Below are 19104 nucleotides of genomic sequence, written 5' to 3'. Positions count from 1 at the left end.
TACCTTAGCTGTGATGACCTGTTTTTGGGATGGCCTACCTTAGCTGTGATGACCTGTTTTTGGGATGGCCTACCTTAGCTGTGATAACCTGTTTTTGGGATGGCCTACCTTAGCTGAGATGACTTACCTTAGCTATGATGACCTGTTTTTGGGATGGCCTACCTTAGCTGTGATGACCTGTTTTTGGGATGGCCTACCTTAGCTGTGATTGCGTGATCATCGTAGGGGTTCACATCTGTACATTCGTTTGTGGTGTACATCAACACGAAGCCCACAACTGCTGACACCATGGCAACCACTCCTGCCTCTAACACCTTGATCCACTTCTTACGCATATATCTGTAAATGAAAATGTCTAGATTACAAAGTTAAAGTTCAAAAGTATATACACTTAATGTATTTATATTTATCTGATATCCAGTAAACAGTTTGTTCCTTTTTGATTTCTGAATTTAACTTTTTAATTTGATTTACATATAGACTTTTCAAAATTGAATTTAACAAAATTCTATTTCCGTAAAAACATTGTTTTTATAAACACAAAATGTATCATATATATGTATGTGTTACTTACTTTTGCCTAAATACTGTTAATTTGTAGTTGAGCACAACAAAGGCGGCACCTATTAGTCCCCCTGCAAGTCAAACCATTTGTTTTAGACTTTGTTGTCTGACAGGTGTGAAAAGCATTAAAACAGAATCAACTCAGAAATACACTGTACAAGCCCTTGGTAATTTATCACCTCCACTTTAGTTTGTAAATCAGAGATAATCATGCTTCCTTGAAAATTAAGTGGCTTATGGTTTCTTGGTCAGCATATCCTAACTAATTGTTATAAATGTTTATTGTTTGCTATGTCATTCACTTGAGTTGTTGAAAAGACAATATAAATAACTCCAGTGCAATCATACAAGTTTTACCAGGATGTTTAAAGATCAGACAAGGTCTGTAACTTTGAGCATGGCATTAAACTGTAAAAATCTAATGTTTTTAAAAAAGGTTAAACAAAAAAAAACATTGTTAAGATTGATATTTCTCCAGTTCCTTTATGTGAACTTGTCATTTTGTGGATGGAAATTTTATGATACAACAAAAAACTAGTGTCAGAAAGTCTAAAGACATTTTAAAATATTAAGATGGTTGTGGAAGTCTTTTTCCATAAATTATTTTTATAACGTTTTATCAAACATTTCACTTACCTAAAACTGCCATCACTATAAAAACAGGAATTTCTATGAGATCAAAACTTAAATCCTGCAAAATACAGAAGATTTGATATAACCATAAGGCAATGAGCTTGGTAATAATAATTATATTGTATTGTAAGATGCCAATCAAACAAAATGTTCTTTTGTAACATCTGAACCATTTTTAAATAAATCTTTATTGCATGCAAGAATAATGAATCACTCACAGACACAGACAACAATCTATTTCTGTTAAAGAATTTCATCTGCAATTCTACAGTTGTCATAGATTATGTAACCAGTTCATAACAAAAGTACCTAATATTGTCATAAAATCAAAAGCTCCCTACTGCATTTTGAATACTCACAACCTTGAACACATTAAAGCGAACCAGTCCCGGGGCCGACAGCTTGGTTGGATGGCCATTAAATGCACTGATCAAGAAGTTGGTACCAAAACAGGCTATCATTGATGCAAAGAACTACAATGAAACACGAACATGCATTCGAATAGATTTTTTTTTTTTAATCCCATTAATGTTTCAAAAGTCTGTATCAGAACAAAATTCTTCAACTAACAAGTTCTCTGAATTTTTAAAATTGTCAAATGAAAGAAAATCAACACTGGAATTGCCTAAAGTCTGCATTAAAAAGAGTCATACTATTTCTGGTCTCTCTACTACTCCATCTACAAATCCCCCTCCCCTTCCCCACACTCCTATCAAATTGTATTCCTTAGCTGTCTTCCTTATACTGCCTCAACCTCCCCCTACTACACTGGTCTACCTAATTGTGGCCTCAATCTGCCCCTACTATACTAGTCTACCTAGTTGTGGCCTCAATCTCCCTCTACTATACTAGTCTACCTAGTTGTGGCCTCAATATGCCCCTACTATACTTGTCTACCTAATTGTGGCCTCAATATCCCCCAACTATACTAGTCTACCTAGTTGTGGCCTCAATCTCCCCCTACTATACCAGTCTACCTAATTGTGGCCTCAACCTCCGTCTACTATACTAGTCTACCTAGTTGTGGCCTCAACCTCCCCCTACTATACTTGTCTACCTAGTTGTGGCCTCAATCTCCCCTACTATACTTGTCTACCTAGTTGTGGCCTCAATCTCCCCTACTATACTTGGCTACCTAGTTGTGGCCTCAATCTCCCCCTACTATACTTGTCTACCTAATTGTGGCCTCAATCTCCCCTACTATACTTGTCTACCTTGTTGTGGCCTCAATCTCCCCCTACTATACTTGTCTACCTAGTTGTGGCCTCAATCTCCCCCTACTATACTTGTTTACCTAATTGTGGCCTCAACCTCCGTCTACTATACTAGTCTACCTAGTTGTGGCCTCAATCTCCCCTTATCATATTTGTCTACCTAATTGTGGCCTACCACTCCCCCTACTATACTTGTCTACCTAATTGTGGTCTCAACCTTCCTCTACTATACTTGTCTATCTAATTGTGGTCTCAACCTTCTTCTACTATACTTGTTTACCTAATTGTGGACTCAATCTCCCCCTACTATATGTGTCTACCTAATTGTGGCCTACCACTTCCCCTTCTATACTTGTCTACCTAATTGTGGCCTACCACTTCCCCTACTATACTTGTCTACCTAATTGTGGCCTCAACCTCCCTCTACTATATAGTCTACCTAGTTGTGGCCTACACTCCCACTACTATACTTGTCTACCTAATTGTGGTCTCAACCTTCTTCTACTATACTTGTTTACCTAAGTGTGGCTTCAATCTCCCTTTACTATATGTGTCTACCTAATTGTGGCCTCAACCTCCCTCTTCTATATAGTCTACCTAGTTGTGGCCTACCACTTTCCCTACTATACTTGTCTACCTAATTGTGGCCTCAATCTCCCCCTACTATACTTGTTTACCTAATTGTGGCCTCAATCTCCCCCCACTATACTTGTCTACCTAGTTGTGGCCTACCCTCCCTCTACTATACTTGTTTACCTAGTTGTGGCCTCAATCTCCCCTACTATACTTGCCTACCTAGTTGTGTCCTCAATCTCCCCTTACTATACTTGTCTACCTAGTTGTGGCCTACCCTCCCCCTACGATACTTGTCTACCTCTACCTAGTTGTGGCCTCAATCTCCCCGTACTATACTTATCTACCTAATTGTGGCCTCAATCTCCCTCTACTATACTAGTCTACCTAGCTGTGGCCTCAACCTCCGTCTACTATACTAGTCTACCTAGTTGTGGCCTACCCTCCCTCTACTATACTTGTTTACCTAGTTGTGGCCTACACTCCCCCTACTATACTAGTCTACCTAGTTGTGGCCTCACCTCCCCCCTCTATACTAGTCTACCTAGTTGTGGCCTACACTCCCACTACTATACTTGTCTACCTAATTGTGGTCTCAACCTTCTTCTACTATACTTGTTTACCTAAGTGTGGCTTCAATCTCCCTTTACTATATGTGTCTACCTAATTGTGGCCGCAACCTCCCTCTTCTATATAGTCTCCCTAGTTGTGGCCTACCACTTTCCCTACTATACTTGTCTCCCTAATTGTGGCCTCAATCTCCCCCTACTATACTTATCTACCTAATTGTGGCCTCAATCTCCCTCTACTAAACTTGTCTATACTTGTTTACCTAGTTGTGGCCTACACTCCCCCTACTATACTAGTCTACCTAGCTGTGGCCTCAATCTCCCCCCTACTATACCTGTCTACCTAGTTGTGGCCTCAATCTCCCCCTACTATACTTGTCTACCTAGTTGTGGCCTACACTCCCCCTACTATACTAGTCTACCTAGTTGTGGCCTACCCTCCCCCTACGATACTTGTCTACCTAGTAGTGGCCTACACTCCCTCTACTATACTTGTCTACCTAGTTGTGGCCTACCCTCCCTCTACTATACTTGTTTACCTAGTTGTGGCCTACACTCCCCCTACTATACTTGTCTACCTAGTTGTGGCCTACACTCCCCCTACTATACTAGTCTACCTAGTTGTGGCCTACCCTCCCCCTACGATACTTGTCTACCTAGTAGTGGCATACACTCCCTCTACTATACTTGTCTACCTAGTTGTGTCCTACCCTCCCTCTACTATACTTGTTTACCTAGTGGTGGCCTACACTCCCCCTACTATACTTGTCTACCTAGTTGTAGCCTCAATCTCCCCCTACTATAATTGTCTACCTAGTTGTGGCCTTAATCTCCCCGTACTATACTTATCTACCTAATTATGGCCTCAATCTCCCCTACTATACTTGTCTACCTAATTGTGGCCTCAATATCCCCGAACTATACTAGTCTACCTAGTTGTGGCCTCAATCTCCCCCTGCTATACTAGTCTACCTAATTGTGGTTTCCCCCTCCCCCCACTATACTTGTCTACCTAATTGTGGCCTCCCCCTCCCCCTACTATACTAGTCTACCTAGTTGTGGCCTCCCCTCCCCCTACTATACTGGTCTCCCTAGTTGTGGCCTACACTCCCCCTACTATACTAGTCTACCTAGCTGTGGCCTCAATCTCCCCCCTACTATACTTGTCTACCTAGTTGTGGCCTCAATCTCCCCCCACTATACTTGTTTACCTAGTTGTGGCCTCAATCTCCCCCTACTATACTTGTCTACCTAGTTGTAGCCTCAATCTCCCCCTACTATAATTGTCTACCTAGTTGTGGCCTTAATCTCCCCGTACTATACTTATCTACCTAATTATGGCCTCAATCTCCCCTACTATACTTGTCTACCTAATTGTGGCCTCAATATCCCCGAACTATACTAGTCTACCTAGTTGTGGCCTCAATCTCCCCCTACTATACTAGTCTACCTAATTGTGGTTTCCCCCTCCCCCTACTATACTTGTCTACCTAATTGTGGCCTCCCCCTCCCCCTCCTGTATTTGTTTACCTTATTCTGTTCTCAGTCTCCCTCAATTATACACTGTACCTGCGCTCAATCTCCTCCTACTATACTTGTCTACCTAATTGTGGCCTACACTCGCCCTACTATACTTGTCTACCTAGTTGTGGCCTCCCCCTCCCCCTCCTGTATTTGTTTACCTTATTCTGTTCTCAGTCTCCATCAATTATACACTGTACCTGCGCTCAATCTCCTCCGACTATACTTGTCTACCTAATTGTGGCCTCCACTCGCCCTACTATACTTGTCTACCTAGTTGTGTCCTCAATCTCCCCTTACTATACCGGTCTACCTAGTTGTGGCCTCAATCTTCCTCTACTATACTAGTCTACCTCCTACTATACTTGTCTCCCTAGTTGTGGCCTCCCCCTCCCCCTCCTGTGTCCTACTATACTTGTCTACCTAGTTGTGTCCTCAATCTCCCCTTACTATACCGGTCTACCTAGTTGTGGCCTCAATCTCCCTCTACTATTCTTGTCTACCTAATTGTGGCCTCAATCTCCCCCTACTATACTGGTCTACCTAGTTGTGGCCTCAATCTTCCTCTACTATACTAGTCTACCTGGTTGTGGCCTCAATCTCCCTCTACTATACTTGTCTACCTAATTGTGGCCTCCCCCTCCCCCTCCTGTATTTGTTTACCTTATTGTTCTCAGTCTCCCTCAATTGTATACTGTACCTGTGCTCAATCTCCCCCTACTATACTAGTCTCCCTAATTGTGGCCTCAATCTCCCTCTACTATACTGGTCTACCTAGTTATGGCCTCAATCTTCCTCTACTATACTAGTCTACCTAGTTGTGGCCTCAATCTCCTGCTACTATACTAGTCTACCTCCTACTATACTTGTCTCCCTAATTGTGCCCTCCCCTCCCCCTACTATACTAGGCTACCTGGTTGTGGCCTCACTCTCCCCCTACTATACTGGTCTACCTAGTTGCGGCCTCAATCTTCCTCTACTATACTAGTCTACCTGGTTGTGGCCTCACTCTCCCCCTACTATACTGGTCTACCTAGTTGCGGCCTCAATCTTCCTCTACTATACTAGTATACCTGGTTGTGGCCTCAATCTCCCTCTACTATACTGGTCTACCTAGTTGCGGCCTCAATCTTCCTCTACTATACTTGTCTACCTAGTTGTGTCCCCAATCTCCCCTTACTATACCTGTCTACCTAATTGTGGCCTCCCCCTCCCCCTACTATACTTGCCTACCTAGTTGTGGTCTCCCCCTCCCCCTCCTGTATTTGTTTACCTTATTCTGTTCTCAGTCTCCCTCAATTGTACACTGTACCTGTGCTCAATCTCCCCCTACTATACTTGTCTACCTAATTGTGGCCTACACTCCCCCTACTATACTTGTCTACCTAGTTGTGGCCTACACTCCCCCTACTATACTTGTCTACCTAGTTGTGGCCTCAATCTCCCCCCACTATACTTGTCTACCTAATTGTGGCCTCCCCATCCCCCTACTATACTAGTCTACCTAGTTGTGTCCTCAATCTCCTTCTACTATACTTGTTTACCTAAATGTGGCCTCAGCCTCCCTTGTCTACCTAGTTGTGGCCTACACTCCCCCTCCTATACTTGTCTACCTAACTGTGGCCTCCCCCCCCCCCTACTATCCTTGTCTACCTAATTGTGGCCTCCCCTCCCCCTACTATACTAGTCTACCTAGTTGTGGCCTCAATCTCCTTCTACTATACTTGTTTACCTAAATGTGGCCTCAGCCTCCATCTACTTAATACTTGTCTACCAAATTGTAGCCTCAACTTGCCCCTACTGTATTTGTCTACCACATCCACTGCCCATAACATCCCATCCAATGTATTCATAACTTGTCTTCCAAATACTGTGACAAATAACAGTTATATAGTATTATAAACAACTTTGAAAACAAATGAATTGCTTAATTTCTGCAACCAATAAAAACATCAAGACATTGTTCAGTCTAGGACATGACATACAATATTAGTACACTTATTTTGCACAAGAATAACAACAAGAATGTTACAGCTTTTGTGGTGAACACGTTTGACAGCTACCAACTTCTTCTCTGCAAACGATTGTCTACATTGCAGTCTCATATGTACAATTTATCTTCAAAGCAGTTGCAACATTTTTTCTAGTACATTTCTGGAAAGATCTAATGTGCATTGTGCTTTCAGACATTTACAACTAATAGTCTATTCAGTATAACCAAAGTGCAGTCCATACTATACAATGATGAAGGAGGCTTTTACTGTTCTCCTGGGTAGCTCTACTTTGTCATACCTAGGCCACAGCGTTCAGATCTCCCTAACTACAGGGTGGCAGCCCGCAGTTACTGTCACATTACTTTTGCCCAGGCAGGTATTGATTATTTCGTTTGATCATTTTCTCAAAGATCTTTTCAATTCTATTAAATTCCACCATCTTAACAGAATAAAAGTACAATGCAAAGTGCATATGAGTTTAAAGAAATCAAGTAAAACCCAGCAACATCACCACCAGAACTTCAAATCTTTCTGGCTGTTTCCTTTTTTTGATCTAAAAGCTAATAATTATATATATAATAATAGATACAATCATCATTTCTGAGATATGAAATCTTTGATTTTTTATTCATTTATTATTTAACTCACAACAGCATAATCTCCATCAGTTGTTTTGTTTTGGGACTTTGTCATTAGATGGACATATACAAAAAATTCTTTAAAACTTAAGAAACATTTCAAAGATGATTGAATTACGTTTTCCCCCAGGAAAATTGCTGATTTTTTTTTTAAACAATTGTAACTTTAACAAAATTAGGTTACACTTGTGTAACATACCACTCTCCAAGTGAGGTCCTGGTTCCAGAAGCTAGCTGCCTCCTCCAAGCTAAAGAGAGTTCCCCCCACTGGGGCCCCAAATGCTGCTGACACCCCTGATGCTGCCCCACCCGCAACAAAATCCCGTATCTCATGGTCGTCACGGAATCCATCATATACCTACAATATAAACAAGAGTCACAAACAAGTCACAAATCTCAGGGTCATCATTTTTTAATTCACCAATAATACCTGAAATATACTGTATAACATGAAATGTTTGTTGTGTATAAACTATCGTTGTTTTCATCGTTGCTATGGAACCACGAATATAAATACAACGAATATAAATACTACTCGAAAGAATATACACAACGAAAATGTGAAAATTATTTGAACTTTATTTCATTCAAAAATGTACATACAAAGGTAATATATTTGACATGTATAAAAAATGTACGCATTTTCGCGGCAAATTTACAATTCCGGATTCCATCGGACCATATTCCTATTCTGGTTTATTTACCGATTTCACATTTCCGTGTGATATTGACACAGCGATTGACAAACAAATATTTTAGATAGAACCTAATTGAACAATTCATTCAAAATAAAGGTATGTTTTTCTTTACTTAAATGGACATGTGTTATCAATCTGTTCTATAAATATAATTTAGTAATGATTAATTAAGTATGTGACCAATCAAGTGAAATGGTAGGCCGACGGGGCGTCAGAGAACAGGTCAGCAACAAAGTGTTTTCTTAGCATAATGTCAACACTTCCACCGCAGTTATATTTACTTTACCTGTGTGATGATTATTTTCATTGTTTGACTTGTACAAATAAGTATGATTAGTGTGACTCTTTGTCATTTTAAAACATACCACAAATGTATTCCGTAAATAGACAAATGATTCTTGGAATGGTTGACCTCGCTAACAACGAAAATTAAATACATTTCGTTGTACTGCAGGCTAACCATGAAAGTTTGTACCCACGAAATTATCAAACCAAAAAAGAAAGTACACACGAACATTTCAGGTTATACAGTAAACAACAGCCGCAAATCTCCTTGTCATCAAGCAACCAATCACATAGCTTAAAATCAAGTCACAAATCTCCTTGTCATCAAGCAACCAATCACATATCTTAAAATCAAGTCACAAATCTCCCTGTCATCAAGCAACCAATCACATATCTGAAAATCAAGACACAAATCTCCTTGTCATCAAGCAACCATTCACATACCAGGTAGCTTAAAATCAAGTCACAAATCTCATGATCAATCTAGCTACCTTAATGGCACCTATTACCATGTTTTACATGAATTTTCATGGAAATCCAACCACAAACGAAGAAGTTCTGATACATTTGATACAGAAATGAAGTAACTACCTTGTACATTTCATGGGTGTTGTGAAAGGGACAAATTCACTAGCTTCGAAGCTACTATTCACAAGCAAAATATGACATATTATGTCCTTTAAGTGATTGCATTCCTTAGTCCATATTCTAAACCACAATTTCTTTGAAAATTGTAAAAAGACTGCCTCCTGTTTGACCATATTCCAAATCATCATAAATGACAACGAAAAACTAATTAAGTTCCCGAATGCCTCTCAATTACAAATATTTTTTGCTCAAATTTGAACTCAGCCTTTGTCGTTGTATTACAATGTTTTCATCAGAATTTAGTATCATATTGAATTAAGCCATTTGGTCAACTTAGAACTTAACCATAGCTTTTGTATATTGTATACGATTGCCAAGTTGTATCAAAATTGAATGATATTGTAGCAGGTTATCTTGTTGAGAACTCAATTTAAGATTGACAGACAGATCTATGCTCCTCACATTATGAAAGACTTTAAATTCAATGTTGAACATTATTACATACCGAGCACCTCTTTCTGCCAAAAAAGTTGATGCGGCCCTTGCCCAGTCCTGCAGCAATGATACCTCCGGAGTGAGCCATGGGACCCTCCTACAATCAAGCACAACAACCAGCCATAAAACAAAATGTTCATTAAAACGGTTCCATATATCTAATTTACCATGACAAGTCTTCCTTTCACTAAACCTTGAAATTCCAACTTGTCTGTCATTTTATATCCATTCTGATTTAATTATCCTTAATCTTTATTGCCTGTCTAATCCACTAGATGACCTACTGAAACCAGACCTCGACCAGTTTACTCACTGGACTATTCTCCTTTAGGAAACAGAATTTTCAAAACAATTTATTAAATCTTTTGTAAAGGTCTAACATTCTATGTATAACATTACAAATAGAATACACAATTTAGACTAACTTCTGGTTTTTTAATTGCATGTTGATATGTGGGTTAACGTTTTAAATAGAATGATTTTGAACAATGATCATGAATGAATTCCTGGATTTTTCTTTATATGTATATACCAGACCAAATTGATTTTTATTCCGAACAAAATTAGCATTTCAAATTTTTCCTTTAAGATCAAGTCCTGAATAAAAGTGAATTATGTCTAAGTTTAGATTTTGAAGACATGGTCTAGGAGCCAACTGACAGAAGAAGCCATTTTGTTCTTCCTTAACATTATAACCACAAAAAGGTTTGGTTTTTAAACTTGAATCTATTAAAAAAAAGGTTGAATATTATATTTTAATGTTCAAATTATAAAGTATAACATTTTTACTAGTTAGTCACCGAAGTAGAATTTCTACAACTAAAGCTATTTATACACTGGCTAATCTGACATGCAAGGATAACTTGGATACAAGATGTAAATTATACTGTTAATATAAGGTTTCAACGCCGAAAACAAGGGGTAAAACCAGTGAAAACAAGAGACCCAGATTGCCTTTATCATTGCTTACCAGGATATTTATGCTATCAAGACAAAACATTCTCATTAAAATTAATATTACAAACAAATTCCCAAGGGTGGGGCCTGACCATGCATCAATCCTGTTAGCATATTTGTATCCAAATTGTTGTGGTAAGCAATTGTACTTTCTGTTTTACGGGTGGAAATCAAAACTGTTGCCATGTTAAGTTCCAGGGACTAAGTTCCTAGGGGCAGGGGCTGACCCCAAGGCCAATCTTGACAGCATATCTGTATCAGTGATTTGTTGCCTAATTGTATATATTATTATATGGTAGAGATCTCAATCATTTCCATGATATGACCGAGGAACTAAATCCCCGAGGACAAGGCCAATCTTGGTAGAATGTCTGTTGTCTTTTGCTTCATGCCAAACAGTTTCATATATGGTTATGCGTTGGGATCCCCTTTTCAGTCTCACTCCCATGTCTTGAGTTTTAAGCCACTTAATTTGCAAAAACATGATTGATATCCATTTTATTCATAGTTCTAAAGAAGAAGTTATGTAGGTTCATATGACAAAACATCATTTTTGTCCATTCATTTGTACAATTCTAAATCCCCACCATCTTTAAGGATGTTTCCATTTAATTTGATCAAAATCCAAAAACGGTAGTCTGACAGATAGTGGACAGAGGTAGTATGCCAGCCAGAAGATGAAAACTGTGGTATAAGCTCACCTTGGTCTTTTGGATCCGGTAAGGTAATAATTGTATCCTGTTGCCTGGAGCTAGCATGTTTGGACACATTGAATTGCGATTCTTATCATGAATAGTGAGTATCAACAAACAACTTTTCTTATGATCAAGAATAACAAATTAAGATCACTACTTAAGTTGATCAACATCAACCTTTAAAAAACAACCAGTTTTCATTCAAATCAAAGTGCCGAGAGTACTCAGCGATGCTGTGTATGAAGGATTCAAATAATGGAATAAAGGAGGTAGTATATCAGTACAGAATGGCAGTTAATAATAAAGAACATGTTGTTGAGTAAGGGTCATAATAGCCCATCCCTTAATCATAGTTTTCAATAAAAATATATATAACAAGCAGAGTATTGCTAAAACAATATAGGTCCCTTACTGGCTACCATTAGCAGTATAAAAATAAGTCACGATGACCTTGACCCAACAGCCCTGAAATTGAAACTTGTCTCATGTTATGGTCCTTAATTAGTGTTTCAAATCGATGGAAATCCTTTAAGGAATGACAATGAACTTTTTAAAAATAGTAACAGTGACCTTGACCAGACAACCCTGCAAACCAAAAGTGTCCCGTAAATAATAATAATAATAAAAAAATGTTATATAGATAATACAAATAAATAATTATGATATTATTATTACAATTTGTTATTATCATGATTAATTATACAACAAATTAAACGAGATGGTATTATTTCCCATGTGTGTAATCACGGACTTATGCAAGTCCCTTGTGTGTCTCTCCTTCTCTCGATATTGAAACGAAGGTTAAAGACCTATATTATTTCTGGTTAATGTGATTAATATGTATATACGGTTTTAATTTTTGATGTTAAATATGCTACTTGTATTAAACTTATCGGGCCAATATCTAGAGATGGTATTGGGAAACTATCAACAAACTTGTTTTTTTAAAAAAACCTCTTTGTATTATTGATCGTTTTCATATGTATTTCATCATTTTATAGCATTCATCATACCATGAAATAATCAACACAGCATTTAAAGATCTTCCGCGGAAGAAGAAAGTCTGTTGGCAAGGACCATTATGAATGCTGTACACAGCATCCAATAAATCTGTTTAATTTTTATCCTTTACAGACCAATTAGTTTAACACACTACGTATACATGTCTAATATGAGAACTATCTCTATGACTACTGATTGTTTTATTTTGCATGTGATTTAACTAACAACCTCCTGGGTTGACATTTATCTTACAGAACAGGAAATCGTGCATACAGACACATGCATGAATACTGTTATAATACGTCAGTCCCATCTTTATTTAGATGGTGGATTCAAAGTTTATGGCCAATGAACGAGCATTCCATAAGGTATAAATCAATGCATGCCATATTGGTTTTTGTTTATGGTTTTTTGTTGTGAGCATACCTCAGCCACAGCTTGTGGTTAAATCATTGAACTATTGGGCACATCACTGTGAGCTATTAGTCTGGACTCACTCGCCGCGTTACAGATTTGGAATTTGATTATGATGAAATGTCTGTCCCAAAGGACATCTTGTATTAAGATGAATTTAACAAAATGTTCATAGTCCTTTGGTTGATTTGTGCTTTTTCGTAGTTTCATCTTTTTGCCCGAAAAAGACAAAGTTTTAAGACTTAAGATAAAACAATGAGGATTTCTGTTTGAATATAAAACAACAAAAATGGCACATATCAGTCACCGTAATATAGTTTTCAACAATATTATAGTAGTTTCAATACACAAGTTATGTAGACTAACAAGGATGTTAAAATCTACTTTGTAACCAGTTGACTTGTGTTTATGACATCTACTGAAGTTTCTAGCGAATATACACGGTTGAAGTCTGTTAAGACTTACAAATTCAAGCTGACACAACTATTTAAAGAACATTAAAATTAAACTCATTTCAATACAGAGCTATATTAAACAAGACTTCAGAATTCTTCCAAGTTTCTTCACTCGTATTGTCAGCTTTAAAGAAGCAAAGATCAAAAGCACTGCACATATAGAAGATCTGTTGAGTGTAAATTGCACATGTGCACCTGTAGTCAAGCTAGGCATGGATATGAGGGAGACAGCTACTGTTAGACAGGTGCAGCAGTGAGCAGGGTGGACGACTGCCCGGGTCAGTATCACAAAGTAAGGCCGAGTATTCACAACTAAATTGTTGCCGCTACATACTATGTAGCCTGAGTACAGCTGCAAGCTCTAGGGTTAGACATGGCATATATAATACACCATACAATACATATATATATACATAACGTTGGGTGGGGATCTGGCCCACACCCTTGGTGTTATTTATTTAGTAAGAAGGTCGGTGGATGGGGTGTTGTTTTGTTAAGTATGAAGTACATTTGTTATGTATCACTGAAAAATGCCCAGAAAGGAAATCAAGTACAGGAGAGAGGCAGATGCTTTCAGCAATATTGTAGGTGAGGATAATTTTAATGTAAAGTTGGTGGGTCAAGGTTAGAATATAAGAGGATCAGGAGAGGCGGTGATGTATGCATGGTTGATGAGAATGGCCAGAGAGAGAAATAGGATGAGCGTTGACAGATTTGTCAGTTGGACCATCAGTGAACAGGGATAGGATGTGTATCCTCCTAGGCTTGCAGTGGTGCAGGGGCAGGGGGGATTAGTGGGTAGGGTGGGGTGGGCCAGTGAGTATGGCCTCAAGATACGGGATGGCAACAAAAATAAAAGATGGGGGTGCCATTTGGCTGTCAGAAGGAAGTTTAAACAAAAGGGATTAATGGCTGGTTTGGGATAAGCGATTTGAGTAGGGTCATGGATGAGAATGGACATAGTGGGGGAGAGTGTGAGGGAGCAAGATGGAGAAAAAAGCAAGATAGATAAGAAAGCGAGTTAGAGGCTTAGACATTATAGGATCATAGGTGAAAGTGAAAAAGGTAAGGTGAGAGGGCAGGACTTGATGATCGACACGTACAGCCTGGAATAAGGATGGAAATGGAGCAATATCGGATTTCTCAATGTGTGCTTGGCTGGTACAACTTTGCTATCATAATCTTTTTCACACAATACAATATATTTCCTACATTAAAGCAAGAATTTTTATTACACGGTAAAAAGAATGAGATAAAATATAATAGACAGAAGTACAGGTGTAATAAAAGGTAAGTTGACCTGGTCGTGGGTCAGTATGGGCAGACTTGGGAGAAGTGGACAGGTCGTGGGTCAGTATGGGCAGGCTTGGGAGAAGTGGACAGGTCGTGGGTCAGAATGGACAGACTTGGGAAAAGTGGACAGGTCGTGGGTCAGTATGGGCAGGCTTGGGAGAAGTGGACAGGTCGTGGGTCAGTATGGGTAGACTTGGGAGAAGGGGACAGGTCGTGGGTCAGTATGGACAGACTTGGGAAAAGTGGACAGGTCGTGGGTCAGTATGGGCAGGCTTGGGAGAAGTGGACAGGTCGTGGGTCAGTATGGGTAGACTTGGGAGAAGGGGACAGGTCGTGGGTCAGGATGGACAGACTTGGGAGAAGGGGACAGGTCGTGGGTCAGTATGGACAAACTTGAGAGAAGTGGACAGATCGTGTGTCAGTATGGACAGACTTGGGAGAAGGGGACAGGTCGTGGGTCAGTATGGACAGACTTGGGAAAAGTGGACAGGTCGTGGGTCAGTATGGGCAGGCTTGGGAGAAGTGGACAGGTCGTGGGTCAGTATGGGTAGACTTGGGAGAAGGGGACAGGTCGTGGGTCAGTATGGACAGACTTGGGAAAAGTGGACAGGTCGTGGGTCAGTATGGGCAGACTTGGGAGAAGTGGACAGGTCGTGGGTCAGTATGGACAGACTTGGGAGGAGTGGACAGGTCGTGGGTCAGTATGGACAGACTTGGGAGGAGTGGACAGGTCGTGGGTCAGTATGGACAAACTTGAGAGAAGTGGACAGATCGTGTGTCAGTATGGACAGACTTGGGAGGAGTGGACAGGTCGTGGGTCAGTATGGACAGACTTGGGAGGAGTGGACAGGTCGTGGGTCAGTATGGACAGTCTTGGGAGAAGTGGACAGGTCGTGGGTCAATATGCATGGACAGACTTGGGAGAAGTGGACAGGTCGGGAGTCAATATGCATGGGCAGACTTGGGAGAAGTGGACAGGTCGTGGGTCAGTATGGACAGACTGGGGAGAAGTAGACCAAGGGCAATGAATGAAGACGGCTGGGGTGAGTGGGCAGGGCCATGCTGGATTAGTATTACCTTCCCACATGCAAGGCCACCAAGTATAGAGAGTACCACTCCTACGGTTTTGGCCACAAATGCGCGTAAGGACAGCAGACCTGGGATTTTCACACCGTTCAGGTAGGACTTGATGTAGGGTATCCCACTCCCTGCTGCCATTGGCTACAAAGAAATCGAAATCCATCATCTTAAAATGCATAATTTATTAACACATATTAGCATCTACTTACATCATTTGAAATTTTATATCAACACAATCTCATCGAGGAGCTAAATTAATTTCTTTATGTTTAATGCTACCTACCTGCATAAATGTGACGAGGGCAGCCCCTGCTAGACTGATAACTAAGTTGATGCCCATCCATATCAGAATAGGCTGATACAGGCAGCTGTGGTTGGCACAATGGTCAAAATCTGAAGGTCAGGGTCAAGGTCATAAAATTTCAAGTTCAAGCACTAAAAGACATTGAAATAAAATCAATAATTTGAGGTTCTTATATACCGCTTTATCACAACCTAGTTCGTAGGTCGTCTCAAAGCAGTTCACAAATTATTATCTGTGGTTATAGGGCCTTTGCAACCAGCCAATATCTTTCTCAACTCCCTAGGGAGCATACAGCTAGTGCTGCCATTTCGGCGCTCACAGCTAGCATTCAATAATTCCAGCACTGCCAAACCACATACACTGTACTCATTTACAGCTAAGTAGATTGGAACAAGCGGAGTAAAGTATCTTGCTCAAAGATACAACACAGTGCCGTGCCTCGAACCCGAGCCCAGCGTCCTAACACTAGACTACTGTGCCTCCTTAAGACTACATTTGACGTAAATGGCTTATATCAAAATAAAATTATCAGGAATGACATTATATTATAGTAACACACTGAAGAGAGAAACACTATGTGTAGAAGGTTGTAATACTATCACCATGCCAAGGAAATTTCAACACATGAACTTTGTATATATATGAAAGACAAATGTCTTATAAATAAACTTGATTTATTTTACAACAATTATGAAACAAGTTATTTTAACTTATATTAATCACTTTTGTTGGCCCGGATGTTAGTGTGCGAGGGTCTTATTGTGGGAGAAAATCCACGTGGTCGGGCAGGTAACCCCATACCTTTTCACGTCCCATCGGGGATTGGTTTGGTTTAGTATTGTTAGCGTCCTATCAACAGCTATGGTCATTTAAGGACGGCCTCACCTGTGTGCAAGATGCATGCGTGTTGTGTATGCGTGTGCGTTTTGATCGGGGAATCAAACCCCGGCCGCCTTGGTGAAAGGCAAGTGTGCTATCCACTGAACCACCCGACCACCCATAAAATGTCTTCCCTCCCCTTATCATTACAAACATCTATCCTTTCCATATTACAGAAAGGGGACACAGATTGCGTGACAACCATCTCCCACTAAAGTCTTCTCTCTCTACAGAGACAGCACACATGTCTCCCTCTCTGTTATAGAACGTGCCATGTCTTGATTTAAACACAAATGTTTTTCTCTCTTCCCAATACAGAAAGAGCAGACAGACAGCAAGTCTCCCACTCCCTATTACTGATAGTCCAAATATCTCCTTTCATATGTTAAAGAAAGGGGAGGGGGCACCCACATACAATCACTTCTTTGATGGGGTGTATATATACACTTCTAATGAGGTTAAAAAAGTTTGAAATTTATATGTATTGGGTTTAATTTTTGTAGTGATAGACACAATTTTTTCCTGCATGAGTTCTGCACATAGAAGATAACTTTGATTACCCAGGGATTAAATAATATGTTACTAGCAATCGAAACTGACACCTTCTTTTATCATCAAAGAAACATGAGGCTGGATGTTGCTTTGATATTAAGCCCTGATTAGTCTATCTTACGTAGCCCCGTACAGGTTTGTGTATATCCTAGACATGCACAGCTTTATATCATAAATAAACACAGATGTCTATGCAGCTGAAAAAAGAAAACCAAAACAGAAGTAGCGCATCAGCAAGCTATTTCACAATCAAATGATCAAATGACCTGATTTTTTTCTATCTTGACAGGAACAGAAATCACAGCCAGACAACAGACAAATTGGCAAAAGAAAAGACTGGGGACAGATAGAAGACAGAGGGACAGATAGAAGACAGAGGTACAGATAGAAGACAGAGGGACAGATAGAAGACAGAGGGACAGTTACAAGACAGAGGGACAGATAGAAGATAGAGGGACAGATAGAAGATAGACGGACAGTTAGAAGACAGAGGGACAGTTACAAGACAGAGGGACAGATAGAAGACAGAGGGACAGGTAGAAGATAGACGGACAGTTAGAAGACAGAGGGACAGATAGAAGACAGAGGGACTAGACATATAGAAGACAGAGGGACAGTTAGAAGACAGATGGACAGATAGAAGACAGAGGGACAGATAGAAGATAGAGGGACAGTTAGAAGACAGAGGGACAGATAGAAGACAGAGGGACAGATAGAAGACAGAGGTACAGATAGAAGACAGAGGGACAAGACAGATAAAAGACAGAGGGACAGTTAGAAGACAGAGAGACAGATACAAGACAGAGGGACAGATAGAAGACAGAGGGACAGATATAAGACAGAGGGACAGATAGAAGACAGAGGAACAGATAGAAGATAGAGGGACAGTTACAAGACAGAGGGACAGATAGAAGACAGAGGGACAGATACAAGACAGAGGGACAGATAGAAGACAGAGGTACAGATAGAAGACAGGGGGACAAGACAGATAAAAGACAGAGGGACAGTTAGAAGACAGAGAGACAGATACAAGACAGAGGGACAGATAGAAGACAGAGGTGCAGATAGGAGACAGAGGGACAGATAGAAGACAGAGGGACAGTTACAAGACAGAGGGACAGATAGAAGATAGAGGGACAGTTACAAGACAGAGGGACAGATAGAAGATAGAGGGACGGATAGAAGATAGACGGACAGTTAGAAGACAGAGGGACAGTTACAAGACAGAGGGACAGATAGAAGACAGAGGGACAGACAGAAGACAGAGGGACAGATAGAAGACAGAGGGACTAGACATATAGAAGACAGAGCGACAGTTAGAAGACAGATGGACAGATAGAAGACATAGGGACAGATAGAAGACAGAGGGACAAGACATATAGAAGATAGAGGGACACTTAGAAGACAGAAGGACAGTTAGAAGGCAGAGGGACAGATAGAAGACAGAGGGACAGATACAAGACAGAGGGACAGATAGAAGACAGAGGTGCAGATAGGAGACAGAGGGACAGATAGAAGACAGAGGAACAGATAGAAGATAGAGGGACAGTTACAAGACAGAGGGACAGATAGAAGACAGAGGGACAAGACATATAGAAGATAGAGGGACACTTAGAAGACAGAAGGACAGTTAGAAGACAGAGGTACAGATAGAAGACAGAGGGACAGATAGAAGACAGAGGGACAGATAGAAGACAGAGG

At 40.2% G+C, this 19104-nt stretch overlaps 1 protein-coding gene across 1 annotated transcript in view; it reads right to left on the bottom strand.

Moving 5' to 3' along the window:
- LOC110441924 (H(+)/Cl(-) exchange transporter 7-like) overlaps positions 1-19104 on the bottom strand; it is a gene marked incomplete at its 5' end in the record, with an annotated part of 75485 nt that overhangs the window by 36485 nt on the left and 19896 nt on the right. Inside the window, 8 exons of the mRNA XM_021485233.1 lie at positions 198-339; positions 575-635; positions 1201-1255; positions 1557-1670; positions 7906-8064; positions 9783-9869; positions 15666-15809; positions 15952-16061. Of these exons, the coding sequence (XP_021340908.1) occupies positions 198-339; positions 575-635; positions 1201-1255; positions 1557-1670; positions 7906-8064; positions 9783-9869; positions 15666-15809; positions 15952-16061 (872 nt within the window). The remainder of the gene's footprint in view (positions 1-197; positions 340-574; positions 636-1200; positions 1256-1556; positions 1671-7905; positions 8065-9782; positions 9870-15665; positions 15810-15951; positions 16062-19104) is intronic.

The sequence above is a fragment of the Mizuhopecten yessoensis genome, unplaced genomic scaffold, assembly GCF_002113885.1.
Source record: "Mizuhopecten yessoensis strain PY_sf001 unplaced genomic scaffold, ASM211388v2 scaffold716169, whole genome shotgun sequence".
Classification (NCBI taxonomy): domain Eukaryota; kingdom Metazoa; phylum Mollusca; class Bivalvia; order Pectinida; family Pectinidae; genus Mizuhopecten; species Mizuhopecten yessoensis.
The sequence above is the reverse complement of the archived record's forward strand: the minus strand, read 5'-3'. Positions and strand labels throughout refer to the sequence as shown.